The sequence below is a fragment of the Geotrypetes seraphini genome, chromosome 10 (assembly GCF_902459505.1).
Source record: "Geotrypetes seraphini chromosome 10, aGeoSer1.1, whole genome shotgun sequence".
Taxonomy (NCBI): domain Eukaryota; kingdom Metazoa; phylum Chordata; class Amphibia; order Gymnophiona; family Dermophiidae; genus Geotrypetes; species Geotrypetes seraphini.
The window spans coordinates 59,186,466-59,199,333 of NC_047093.1; the positions used below are offsets into that span (position 1 = coordinate 59,186,466).

At 43.2% G+C, this 12,868-nt stretch overlaps 1 protein-coding gene across 3 annotated transcripts in view; it reads left to right on the top strand.

Moving 5' to 3' along the window:
• RXRA (retinoid X receptor alpha) overlaps positions 1-12,868 on the top strand; it is a 337,914-nt gene that overhangs the window by 201,222 nt on the left and 123,824 nt on the right. For all 3 annotated transcript variants that reach the window (XM_033960168.1, XM_033960169.1, XM_033960170.1), the window contains exon 2: positions 7,833-8,104. In XM_033960168.1, coding sequence (XP_033816059.1) covers positions 7,833-8,104 — 272 coding nt within the window. The remainder of the gene's footprint in view (positions 1-7,832; positions 8,105-12,868) is intronic.

The following is a 12,868-nucleotide window of genomic DNA, read 5'->3' on the forward strand; positions in this document are numbered from 1 at the left end:
TGCTTATGTATGAGCGGTCGCGTACTTAGCCTATGTGACACCTAGGACCCATCATTTTTTGACACCCCCCTCCCATCTGTATGAAAAACTTGATTTTTAGTAACAATCCACACGTCACACAAGAGTGTATCTAGGAAAAGGCAGCATCTTACATACTGCAGTGAGCAGTACATCAATACACTCATTGTAAAACTAAACAAGCCAGACTAGTACAGATCAATCCTGCACAGTTAATCCTAACAGAAAAGCATGTCTATTGAACACAGAAAACACCTTTGCCTAGTAAGGAATATGTAATCACAAACTAATCCCTGCCCCTTGTACAAAGCTGTAGTGTGGTTTTTAGCCATAGAATTCTGAGCATCAGAGCTGTTACCACCACGGCTGGCGCTAAAAAACGCTCTACAGTTTTGTAAAAGGGGAGATAAAATAGAAATACATAGACAAAGATTAAATTGAACCACCAAGAAGCTGGACTCTGCATATAATGCAACAAAACAGAAACAGCGATGCATCTCCCCTAAAGCAAAAATATAAATAAATATAATTTTTTTTCTACCTTGTCTTCTCTGGTTTCTGCTTTCCTCATCTTCTTATCACTCTATTCCTTTCATCCACTGTCTACCCTCTCTCTGCCCCTTCTATATGACATCTTCTCTCCTTCTATTCCCCTTCCAGAAACTGTAATCTCTCCCTTCACCCTCATTGGTCTGGCATCCATCTTCTTCCCTTCCCTCCTCCAATGGTCTGGCATCTCTCTTCTCTCCTATTCTTCCCTTCCCTCTACCACACCCCCATGTTCTGGCATTTCACTCTCTCCTCACCTTTTCCCCCACTTCTATCAGCATCTGCCCCCTTTCTTTCCCTCCAACCCAATTCCATCCAGTATCCTTTCCCCTTATGTCTCTCTCCCCTTTCCCTGCACACCAATTCCATCAGCATCTACCCCCTTTCTTTCCTTCCACTACCCTTCCATACCACCCTGCCCCTTTCTCTTCCTCCACCAACCTTCCATACCACCCTGACCCTCTTTATCTCCCTCCACCACCCTTCTATGCTCCTCTCTCCCTCCAAACCAGCAAGGTCCTGCGATGACTACTTCTGCTGCCTCTGCTCCAGAAGACGTCAGTGACATCGGAGGGAGTGGGCCGGCAGATGCATGGAGTTGCGGCAAAGTCCCGTGATGACTGCGGCTGCCAGTCCACCCCCTCCGACGTCACTGACGTCTTCTGGAGCAGAGGCAGCAGAAGCAGTCATCGCGGGACCTTGCCGCAACTCCATGCTTCTGCCGGCCCACCCTCTCCGACGTCACTGACATCTTCCGGAGCAAAGGCAGCAGAAGCAGTCATCGCCGGACCTTCTTGTACTTCAGCAAGGCTGCCAACTCTGCTTCGGAATAAGTATGGCAGCCGCGCTGAGGTGCAGGTGCCGTTTAGAGCAGCGCGGGAGGTTCCGGACCCGGACAGCTGTGCACCACCCCAGGGCTGGAACCCAGAGCGGTCCGCACCTCCCCGCCCTTGATATGCCACTGTGTATGAGGTAGGGAAGATGGAAGGTGAACATGGAGAGAGATATATCATGTGAACAGACACCTAGCAAAGATAGAAGAAAAAGAAAATAGAGAAAAAACAAAGAGACTGCGACCAAAGTGAATGGAAAAATAAAGTACTCAGACAAAGGTAGATAAAAGTATTTCATTCTGAATTTATTAACTGGAATGCTTCTGTGTAGAAATCTTTCAGTAGTCCCATTGTTCTGTTTTCTTACTAGGTGTTGTATTATTGTTTTAGGACCTGGCGTAATATTTATGGTGCATTTTTTCACACATATGGTTGTTGCTCTTTGAGTCTTGGGAGGTAAAGCTGTTATGATATGGTCAGGTTCCAACTGGGACCAAGTTGTGCATAGTGCTTTGCAGTGGCAGGATTTTGTATTGGCATTACTGAGGTGATATCAAAACTTTTTAATATAGTTTGTGATAACATCAGGCAGGGCTTTAGACATTTTGTAATAGCTGATATGTGTTGAGTTGCAAGAAGATCCTGTTGATCTTTTAACTCCCAATCTCATGAGACAGCAAAATCAACAGAGAGAGAGAGAAGGGCAGCGTGACTGAGGGCAGATGGAATGTGTGAGTGAGTGTGAGAGAGAGAAGGGCAGAGTGGCTGAGGGCAGGTGGGATGTATGCAGTGGCGTAGCGAGGGAGGTTGGTGCCCAAGGCAATGGTGCCCAGCATCGCTGCATTCTTCACCCCCCCTCTTACCCACCATTTGAGTACCCCTGCCTCTGCGTACCTCTTGAAATGTTTGCTGGCATGAGCAGTATCTTCTACCAGCTGCTCACACTGGCCTTAGCTCCCTTCTGACGTCACATCCTGGTGCTGCAACCAGGAAGTGATGTCGGGAGCTGCGGCCGGCACAAGTAGCCAGTGGGAAATGCTGCTCGCGCTGATGAACATTTCAAGAGGTAGCTATAAATGACAATATTATTATTAAGACTTAGCCAAAAGGAAAGATTTATAAACTATAAAGAATTTTTACCTTATGCAAAATTGTCATTTATTTAATAAGACATTAACTATTTTTTTTCTGAGGCTCTTCAAGTACCTACAAATCTAAAATGTGGCCCTGCAAAGGGTTTTAATTTGAGATCACTGATCTAGGGGGTACTTGGTTTGAAGAAGCTGAGAAACACTGTCTTACATGGCTAAGTAATGTACAGCGCTGCTTGCATCTGGTAGTGCTATAGAAATGATTAGTTCGCAATAAGAAACGTCCAAGCTTAAAAAGAAGGTCGTCCTAAGTTATGCCTGTTTCAGTAGGTAGCAGTGTAACTATGGCAAATTCCAACCTGTGAACTGTATATTATGCATTTTTGATTCTACTTTATCGCAGCGTTATTTGAATCTGCGTTTTGTTCTAATAGTGTGCCAGGCGGCAGGAACCTTGTAACACTTACTCCAAGTTTACCTTGTTTTTGCTTGATTTTGTGTCCTTTAATGCCATCTACTGGGCTACTTTTTTTACACCCCCTGAAGAAGGCCGTTGTGGCCGAAACACGGACCGTGTTGGGGTCCAGTACATGTTTATCACAAAGGACTTTTATATGCCTGCCTCATTTTATTTATTTATATATTTGTGTGATTTTGACTGAAATTTGTTTGACATTTTAAATAAACGTATTTGTCCGCACAGTGGTTTGACTTGTGTCCCTTCCCCACTTCCTTTTTTGTTCTATAGTTCACCTGTGTTTTTTTTCCTTTGTATTGTATGATATATTATATATGTTAGCCTGTAACCCGTTCTGAGCTGTTTGGGGAGGACGAGATAGAAACAAAATAAATAAAGTAAGTGGCTTTGAACATAAGAATTGCCGCTGCTGGGTCAGATCAGTGGTCCATTGTGCCCAGCAGGCCGCTCACGCGGCGGCCCTCTGGTCAAAAACCAGCACCCTATCTGAGACTAGCCCGACCTGCGTACGTTCTGGTTCAGCAGGAACTTGTCTAACTTTGTCTTGAATCCCTGGAGGGTGTTTTCCCCTATAACAGCCTCCGGAAGAGTGTTCCAGTTTTCTACCACTCTCTGGGTGAAGAAGAACTTCCTTACGTTCGTACGGAATCTATCACCTTTCAACTTTAGAGAGTGCCCTCTCATTCTTCCTACCTTGGAGAGGGTGAACAACCTGTCCTTATCTACTAAGTCTATTCCCTTCAGTATCTTGAATGGTTCAATTATATCCCCTCTCAATCTCCTCTGTTCGAGGGAGAAAAGACCCAGTTTCTCTAATCTTTTACTATACGGCAACTCCTCCAGTCCCTTAACCATTTTAGTCGCTCTTCTCTGGACCCTTTTGAGTAGTACCGTGTTCTTCTTCATGTACAGCGACCAGTGCTGAATGCAGTACTCCAGGTGAGGGCGCACCATGGCCCGGTACAACGGCATGATAGCCTTCTCCAAACCTCAGTCCCTTTGTTTAAACTCCATTGCCGTAACCACTAGGTTGCCTCTCTGCTCTGCAGGAATATCTACCTTGTCCCTGCATTTTTTGCTGTTCGTATGTTGGATGTTCCAGTTTGTAAAATGGCAGTTCATGTTAGATGTCCTCTGCACACAAAGTTCTTCATCCCTCCCCCCAACCAGTCAGCCTGGATTCTTGAAGGATAATCCAGTTAGAGAAGCATGTATAACTCTGGATATTGTTTTGCAAGCGAGATGTCTAAAGAATCAACCAACGGGACTGTTTATTAATAAGTCACAACATCAAAGTCATAAAACCGGAGACTAAGGGCTCCTTTTACGAAGGCGCGTTAAGGCTTTGACGCGCGGAATAGCGCACGCTAGCCGCTACCGCCTTCTCATGAGCAGGTGGTAGTTTTTCGGCTAACGCACGCTAATCCGGTGCATGCGCTAAAAATGCTAGCGCACCTTCAGAAAAGGAGCCCTAAGGTCCTTTTGTTAATAAACAGTCCTATTGGTTGCTTCTTTAGACATCTCGCTTGCCTTTTGTGGATTGCTTGCTATATATCGAGGCAAGAACTCTTCCTTTCTTTGTTTGGATTCCGACGCCATTTTTTGATCTGCAAGGGCAGGTCACGCTGTGAGCGCTCGAATACACTGACCCCAGAAGAAGCCTCAGTGGCGAAACGGGTCCCGTCGGGCCGATAATTCGAGCCTAGCTGACAAGCGACTGTTAAACAAGATAAGTGTCGCTTAAGTTATTTTGCATGAAACATAAAAATTTAACGAGTTTTAAAAGCAAGTAAAAATATTCAAAAAAATTGATTTGAAGCCCAATGAAAGACAAAGTGCCGACCTGTAAAGAACTGCTGCAATAAGCACTCAGCAGCACAGGTATCTGAGGGCTTCATTCCACAACCAAGTGAGTACAAGTCCGGTGTTTGGTTACTTGCTATATATCGAGGCAAGAACTCTTCCTTTCTTTGTTTGGATTCTCTTTTGGAAATGTACTGGCTGTGATCTGGTTTGGTGTGACTCAGCCTTTTCCTTTAGGGTTCTTCGTCTGTCTTAAAAGTCCAGGAGCTGGTGGGGATCAGTATTTTACTTCTGCGTATGCAATATAGGACCAAATTCTTTAGATGTTGCCTAAAAAAATCATGGCTAAAAAGGTTGCCCTTAATGTGATTCTATAAACCACCCTCGGTGTTAGGTGCAAGTTATAGAATCACATATAGCGTCAGTGGCGTAGTAAGGGGAGCAGCCTGGGTTCCATCTTCACGGGGCGCTGGTGCCTCTCCTCCTCCCCGAGTACTTCTTTAAATGTTTGCCGGTGTGAGCATAATCTTCCACCTGCTGCTCACACCGGCTTCAGCTCCCCTCTGATGTCACTTACTACTACTTATCACTTATATAGCGCTGAAAGGCGTAAGCAGCGCTGTACATTTTGACATTTATAGATGGTCCCTGCTCGGAAGAGTTTACAATCTAACTTGGGCAGACAGACATGACGTATAGGGTTGGGGATGTAGAAACCAAGGTGAGAGGAGAAGCACTCTTAAGGAGGTGGGCTTTTAACTGGGCCTTGAACATTGCCAGAGACTAAGCCTGCCATAGGGATTCGGGCAGCTTGTTCCAAGCATATGGTGCAGCAAGGCAGAAGGGATGGAGTCTAGAGGCCTAAATGCCTGCACCTAAGTTGTGCATGGAACACCCATGACCCGACCATACTCCTCTCCTGGCTACTAGAATTTACGCACACCATTTTATAGAATATGCTTAGAAAGAAATGTGGATAAATTCTGATTAGTGCTAATTTGTTCCAATAATTGCTTGTTAATTGGCAATTATTGGTGCTAATTAGCTTATTAAGCCATTAAGTTGGGTGTGCAAATCAGGAATGCGCACATAGTAGCATGTGCAACTTTGGACATTATATACAGAGGGGCAAATTCTATAAAGGGCATCCCGATTGTTGGCGGCAGTAGGCATCCTACCACTGTCTAATCAGCCAATCGGGACGCATGTAAAAAACCCCAAAACACCCCTTATTAGGCAGCCTACATTGTGGGCATTTTCGTGAGCCTGTCATAGACCATGCCATGGGAATGCTGCAGATTGATCTGTTCTAATATTCAATGGGGCCTTTTGAGTCTTTCGGTTGCCTACCAGGCAGCATTGCCAGCCCAAGGTCTATAGGTTGTGGCCAATTCAGGGTCACAAGACAACCACAGATGAGTTTGTATGTTCTACAGAGCTGTGAGAAATATACTACATACATTTGCAAGGCTGGGATTGTGTTTTGAAACCCTGAACTGGTTTTTGAATTGCTATTTTTGATTTTCGCTTCTGTCACAGGAGCTGTTAAAATAGATTCTGTGTTCTTGTAATGCTTCCTCTGAGTTCCACACACCTCAGTGCTAAATCTCTCACACCGGGGTGAGCAGACAGTCAAGACTTTGACTTGGGACCCAGGGAGATGGCATTACCCATTTAAAAACACAAGCACAAAATCAGTGTGGGTGCTTGGTTTTAGAACCAGACTCAGCAAGAGAAAACCACATATACCAGAAACTGTGGGTGTACTCATATGTGTAGATTTTTGAGAGAGTGTGTGTATATGTTTTAAATTTTGAGGTAAGTATGTTGTCCAGAAGATACATTATGCATGAGGCCTAGAAATGTACACCCTTACAGCTTCATGCCAGGATGGCTCTGCTAATACTAGCTTGGCTTAAGATTTAGGTTAGGTTTGAGGCTCTAATTAAACAGAGTGATCCCCAGAGCCTGCTATAAATGGAACTTTGGTTGAAAATGAAACCCCAAAGTGTTGGAGAGATGGGAGGGATACTGTCTGGTCCCTAAAGCTACTGCCATGTGGTTCAGGGCTTGATGTCTGTATTTTGTCTTGTGGCACATTAAAGGAAAGAATATCCCAGAGGGCCAGAAACCTCCTTTTTCTCCAGTGCATGGATTGAAGGGGTGCAGTGTTTGGTGTTCCTGCACTCTTTGAGTAGGCCACCCTCACAGAGCTTTGATTTTCCTGTGACACAAGCCTGCAGGTTTTCAAACTGAATAAACAGGCAGGACAGGGTGCTTCAGACTGAGTAGCTCATAAGAGCCAAAGAATAATGACAGTAGTTTATACCTGCACACTATAGTTTCTTTAAAAGAAAGGGAGGGAGAGGCAGGCAGGCTCTGTAACGGGGCCATGAGGAAACGCCTTGGGCCACTGAGAAGTGTCTTGTATTGTTTAGGAGCAGTGTGACAGGATGAGGAAATAAGTAAAAAGGGCTTTGGTAGGCACATATCTTAGAAACTATTTTTAAATCTGACCCTCAGCATCCTGGCACAGGCAGAAGATGACACCAAACTTGTCAGTCGCACAACTTCACAGCAACTGGAGAAAGATACTGAGAGTAGATTGTAGCTATTGAGATACATTCTCATAGAGTGCTGTAAACATTGCCTGTGAAAAGGGTTTAATATTTTTAAATCAGAAAGAATAAAAATGAAGTAGAAGTTATTTCTTTTCATACCTTGCCTTCTGGCCTTGACAATGTATAACACAAACAGAATAAAAATACATAAAATACAAATAAAATGCAAATAAAATATAGAGACAATTCAAGTTAAAATGGCAGTTACTGTATATATTAAATGCTACTGGGGAAGGAGCCAATGAAGGCAAAAGTGCCTAGGGCCTACAAAAGTTATTATACAGCCCTGGATGTAGATTCCTTCTACTCCGTGTACAATGTGAACCCTTGAGGTACTCAGAAGATATAACTGGCAGTCAGATTGTATGACCATATTTCAGTCTGGTTAGAATTTGATAGTAAATCTTCTCTCTCTTGTTCTGTTTTTGTGTCATTACAGATTTCTCCACGCAAGTGAATTCCACGGCATTGAACTCCCCCACTGGCCGTGGAATGATGGCCTTGCCCTCTCTCCATCCGTCCATTGGTGGCTCGGGTGTCAGTCTTTCGCTGGGGTCACCCAGCCAGCTTCACTCCCCCATCGGCAACCTCAACTCCCCCATGAATGGCATGGGGCCTCCCTTCTCAGTCATCAACTCCCCCATGGGGCACCACCACTCGCTACCCATCCCTTCAACACCTACCCTTAGTTTTGGAACCAGCAGTCCACAGGTGAGCGTCAGCCAGTCAGAAGGCCAGGCTGACTAATGCATCTTTGTTTACCTAGCAGACAGGAGATATCTCAATTCTGAGCAAGACTGATAGCAGGATAATTATTACTGACATTGGAAGAAGCCATATTGTTTTTTTTAAGTTAGCCCTTGTTATGAAGTTTTGGGTTGTGGCAATGCAGAATGTAAGAGGTATAAGTGATGAGAATAACTTTACAGTTATAGACTCTTAATTTTTTCAGTTTCTTCATTTTTTTTCATATAAGTCTCTCACTATCATCCATTATGACCACAGCAGGCCTAATTATGGAAAGAAAATGTCCAGCTAACCTTTTTTGTAATCCGCCTAGAACTGCAAGGTTAAGACGGAATAAAAGTCTGTAATGTAATGTAATATGGGATGTGTAGTCAAGGTTGTCGGAATGAAGCCTTGGAACAATAAAGCTGTAAACATTGCCTCTGTAGAGTGTGATAAGAAACAGCACGTTTTGTCTTTAAATTCCTTCAGATTTCATGTCAAGCACATAGTGCTGACTATATGATGTGATGATTTTTAAATTGGCCAAACAGTTTGAAAAGGCAACGGCAAAAGTTAGAAGGATGCTTGGGTGCTTAGGGAGAGGAATGCCCAGTGGGAAAAAGGAAATACTGATGCCCTTATAAAAGACTCCAGTGAGAGACCTCATTTAGAATATTGTGTGCAATTCTGGAGACCACACTTTCTTAGCCAGTTAAACGCTAATGAATAAGTATCTACTTCTATGTTAATTTGTGTACATTTTGGTGTTCTGTAATAAACTTTATAACTGTTAGCTGTCTTGGGCCAATTGCATAAGGGCATGAAAATCCCAGTCCCCTGTTTGGCATCCCTCTTTTTACTTCATCCCCCAGTTGACAGATTGACTCTAAATTCCCATCCCACCCCTTGATACTTTTTCAACCCTTCAATGTTTCACTGGCAGTGAGCAGTGACTCATACCTTCTGCTTGCACTGATCCAAAGCCTTCTCTCTGACCTGCTACCACTTATTAGGAAACAGGCAGTTGTGTCAGAGGGAAGGCTGTGGGCCCACATGAGCAGTGGGAATGATTTGTTGCTTACTACCAGCAAAGTTGAAAAGGTACGGAAGGAGCTGGAGCTGGAGGTGGAGCTGAGACATTCACTAGAGGTAGGTCTTGTCAGACAAATCTGATCAATTTCTTTGACTGGGTGACCAGAGGATTGGAGAGTGGGAGTGCGCTAGATATGGTGTATTTAGATTTTAGCAAAACCTTTGACAGTGCTCCACACAGACATCTAATAAATAAACTGAGTGGATGGGCTGGGTCAAGAACTGGTTGAATGAAAGGCGACAGAGGGTAGTGATCAAAGGAGATTGCTCTGAGGAAAGAGATGTTACTAGTGATGTACCTCAAGGTTCTGTTCTTGGGCCTCTTCTTTTAAACATTTTTATAAATGATATTGCTGAAGGGCTGTCGAGTAAGATTTTCCGCGTTGCGGATGATACCAAAATCTGCAATAGAGTAGACACCAAGGATGGTGTGAATAACATGAAGAAAGACCTGGTGAAGCATGAAGAATGTTCTCAAAATTGGCAGCTAAAATTTAATGCTAAGAAATGCAAGATTATGCATTTGGGCTGCAAAAACCCAAGGGAACGGTACAGCTTAGGGAGGTGAAGAACTTATGTGCATGGCAGAGGAGCGGGACTTAGATGTGATTGTATGTGATGATCTTAAGGTGGCCAAACAGGTTGAAAAGGTGACAGCAAAAGCTAGAAGGATGCTAGGGTGCATAGGGAGAGGTAAGTTCAGCAGGAAAAATGAGGTATTGATGCACCTGTTTAAGACTTGTTGAGACTTCATTTAGAATATTGTGTACAGTTCTCGAGGCCGCACCTTCAAAAAGATATAAAAAGGATGGAGTCAGTCTAGAGGAAGGCTACTAAAATGGTATGTGGTCTTCGTCATAAGCTGTATGGGGACAGATTTAAAGATCTCAGTCAGTATACTTTGGAGGAAAGGCAGGAGAGAGAAGATATGATAGATACTTTAAATACCTACATGATATAAATTCATATGAGTCGAGTTTGTTTTATTTGAAAGAAAGCTCTGGAATGAAAGGGCATAGGATGAAGTTAAGAGATGATAGGCTCAGGAGTAATCTAAGGAAATACTTTTTACAGAAAGAGTGGTAGATGCTTGGACCCGTCTCCCGGAAGAAGTGGTGGAGACAGAGACTGTGTTTGAATTCAACAAAGCCTGGGATCGGCACGTGAGATCTCTTAGAGAGAGGAAGAAATAATGGTTACTGCGGATGGTCAGACTGGATGGGTCATTTGACTTTTTTTTATCTATCATCATGTTTCTATGTCGGAATGCCTCCTGACATCTGATTATAGATGTGCCACTTATTGGTGGGCCTGTGCCCACCTATTACTGCACTACTGGTGCAGCTGCTGCAGCCACACAAGGCACAAGAGAGGCAGTGCCAAAATGACATCCCATTCGTTTGCCTCCCTTGTTCAGCTATAATCCAGTGGGCAGGTGGGAATGCTTGGTGTTGTGCTGTACAGAGCATGCTTCCAGGTAAACTACACTCCTGTCTTAATGGTTTTTTTGTTTTGTTTTTTTTGTCTGTGTTAGTACTTTTAGTTTGTGGTCACATTCTTTATTTGAAGAGGAACTACTCATATCTGTGTTCTTCATGTGTGACTGGGGACAGGTGTTATAGAGGGATTAGATGTCTACATGCATTGGTTGATATCATGGTCCCATGTAGGAAGATATATGGTAGCTCTCTATATGGTGGCTCTCTCTCCTTCAGCCCTTCTGGACCCCCAAATTGCTCTAATTTAAAAATTAGTGAAGACCACTCAATTAGGCTTTTTCTTTTCTGATGGATTTCTCATAGCTCTTCTTGAAAGTCCTAAGGTATTTCATGCAAGGAGACCCTGCTGTGGCAATGCCATTGGAACTGAAAGAAGAGAACCAGACCTTCTCTGCCAGGAAACAGAAGTGCACCAGGGCCTTATACTCCAGAAGGGCAGAATCATGCTCGCCCGTTATCAAACATTAGTTGCAAATCATCATTGGTTCCCTGAAGCAGGAACAAAACATGGCATGTCGGAACCTGCAAGCTATAAGATAAGTTTGCAGTTTTCTTCCAACTAGACGTACACAAGTTTAGCCCTAGTGGCATGTTATAAGTATATTCATTTGAAATCCTTGTTCATTTTGATATACGCGATGATTGGGCGGTGAGGTTATGGTATCGGGGGGTTTTCTTCCCAGTTCCTGCCTCCATGATTCTGAGCGTAAAATTTAGCAACAAGCTATGAAACACTAGTATAGCAAGTTCAAAAGTAATACAAGAGTGATCTTTTGTATTGTGCACATTTCCCTTTATCACTTGACTTGTGAATAATTCAAGCGTTTTGTCCCCTTTATTGTGTATTGGAACTGAATTGGCACAATGAGAGGCAAAGCTAAGAACAAAATGAAGGAGGGAATATAAGTTTAATTAAACTGCAACCCAAATAAACGATAGTGGTATTTAATAATTGACCTATTACCTGACCACCAATCTCTGACTGACTGGTGAATATAATTCGGTAAATGATGTCCTCGGGTTGGATAAGTCCAGCTGGCCATCTTTGGTCATACATCCTCCTTGAGGGCATCTTCTCCCACTGTGAGACCCTGCAGGAACCCCTAGAAATCTGTACTGTATACAATGAAGGAAAAGAAAGTGGTGGGAAAATGCAACTAATAATATGTAATATAATTCTAGGTTTGAGAGGCCTACAATTCCCCTGATAATCCAGAGGGGGATAACATGATACAATTATAATAATAATAACAACAACTAATTGTTTAATACAGAGTAATACAATATCAACAAATAAATACAATGGAGATTATAGTGATCATTTTTCCAAAGATTACATAGGTGATAAGTACGTGCACAATTTCTACTCAATGGACTTTGCTGGATTTGTAAAGTAAACATATTTGTTTACTTTCAATTTGAAGATTATCCCAGGAAAAGTAGCCATAATGTACAGTATGTACATTTTGCTCCCAGGAGCACTTCTCCCTTCTGTGGCCATCTCTCTGACATGTTAGGTGTGTGGGAAAAAGGGTAGAAAAAAGCTGGGTTCTCTCATGATGGAGGTGGAGGGAAAGCAGTGAAGGATTATGATTCCACTGTCCTGCCATTTGGCACACTGCACAGAAAGATGGCATCAGTGGAAGACCATTGAGGATAGTTACTGTGCTCTTGTATGTTGGAGGCTTCTGGCCTGAAAAATGTCAGAAATATTTTGTAGACTTGTTGAATATAATATATGCCTGAGAAGTTTTAAACATTTGGTCATGAGAACGATTGTAGATACTGAACAAGAGCATGTCCAACCAAGATAAATGAGATGGCTTGATAGACAGGAAATGCCAATTTTATCTCTCTATTATTTGCAGATGGTTGCTTTGTGTGAGTTTGGGCTTCCTTACGCTCACTTGAGAAGTGTTGCAGGGTCCAGATCAAAGGCATGCTCTCCTGCTGGGTGTCTCTCTCCAGCTGTCCTTCAAAACTCAGCTCAGTTCCAGATGTGCTATGGTGGCTTGTGTGTGTAGATGATAAATCATTGCAAGATGGATTATTTTAGGTCCCTGCCTAAGGGCGTTATGTCCTTGAGTAAACTGTACTTGTAGAGTGGTGTTAAGTGTAGGGAATCTGATCTGTGCCCTGCAAATTTTCAAATCTG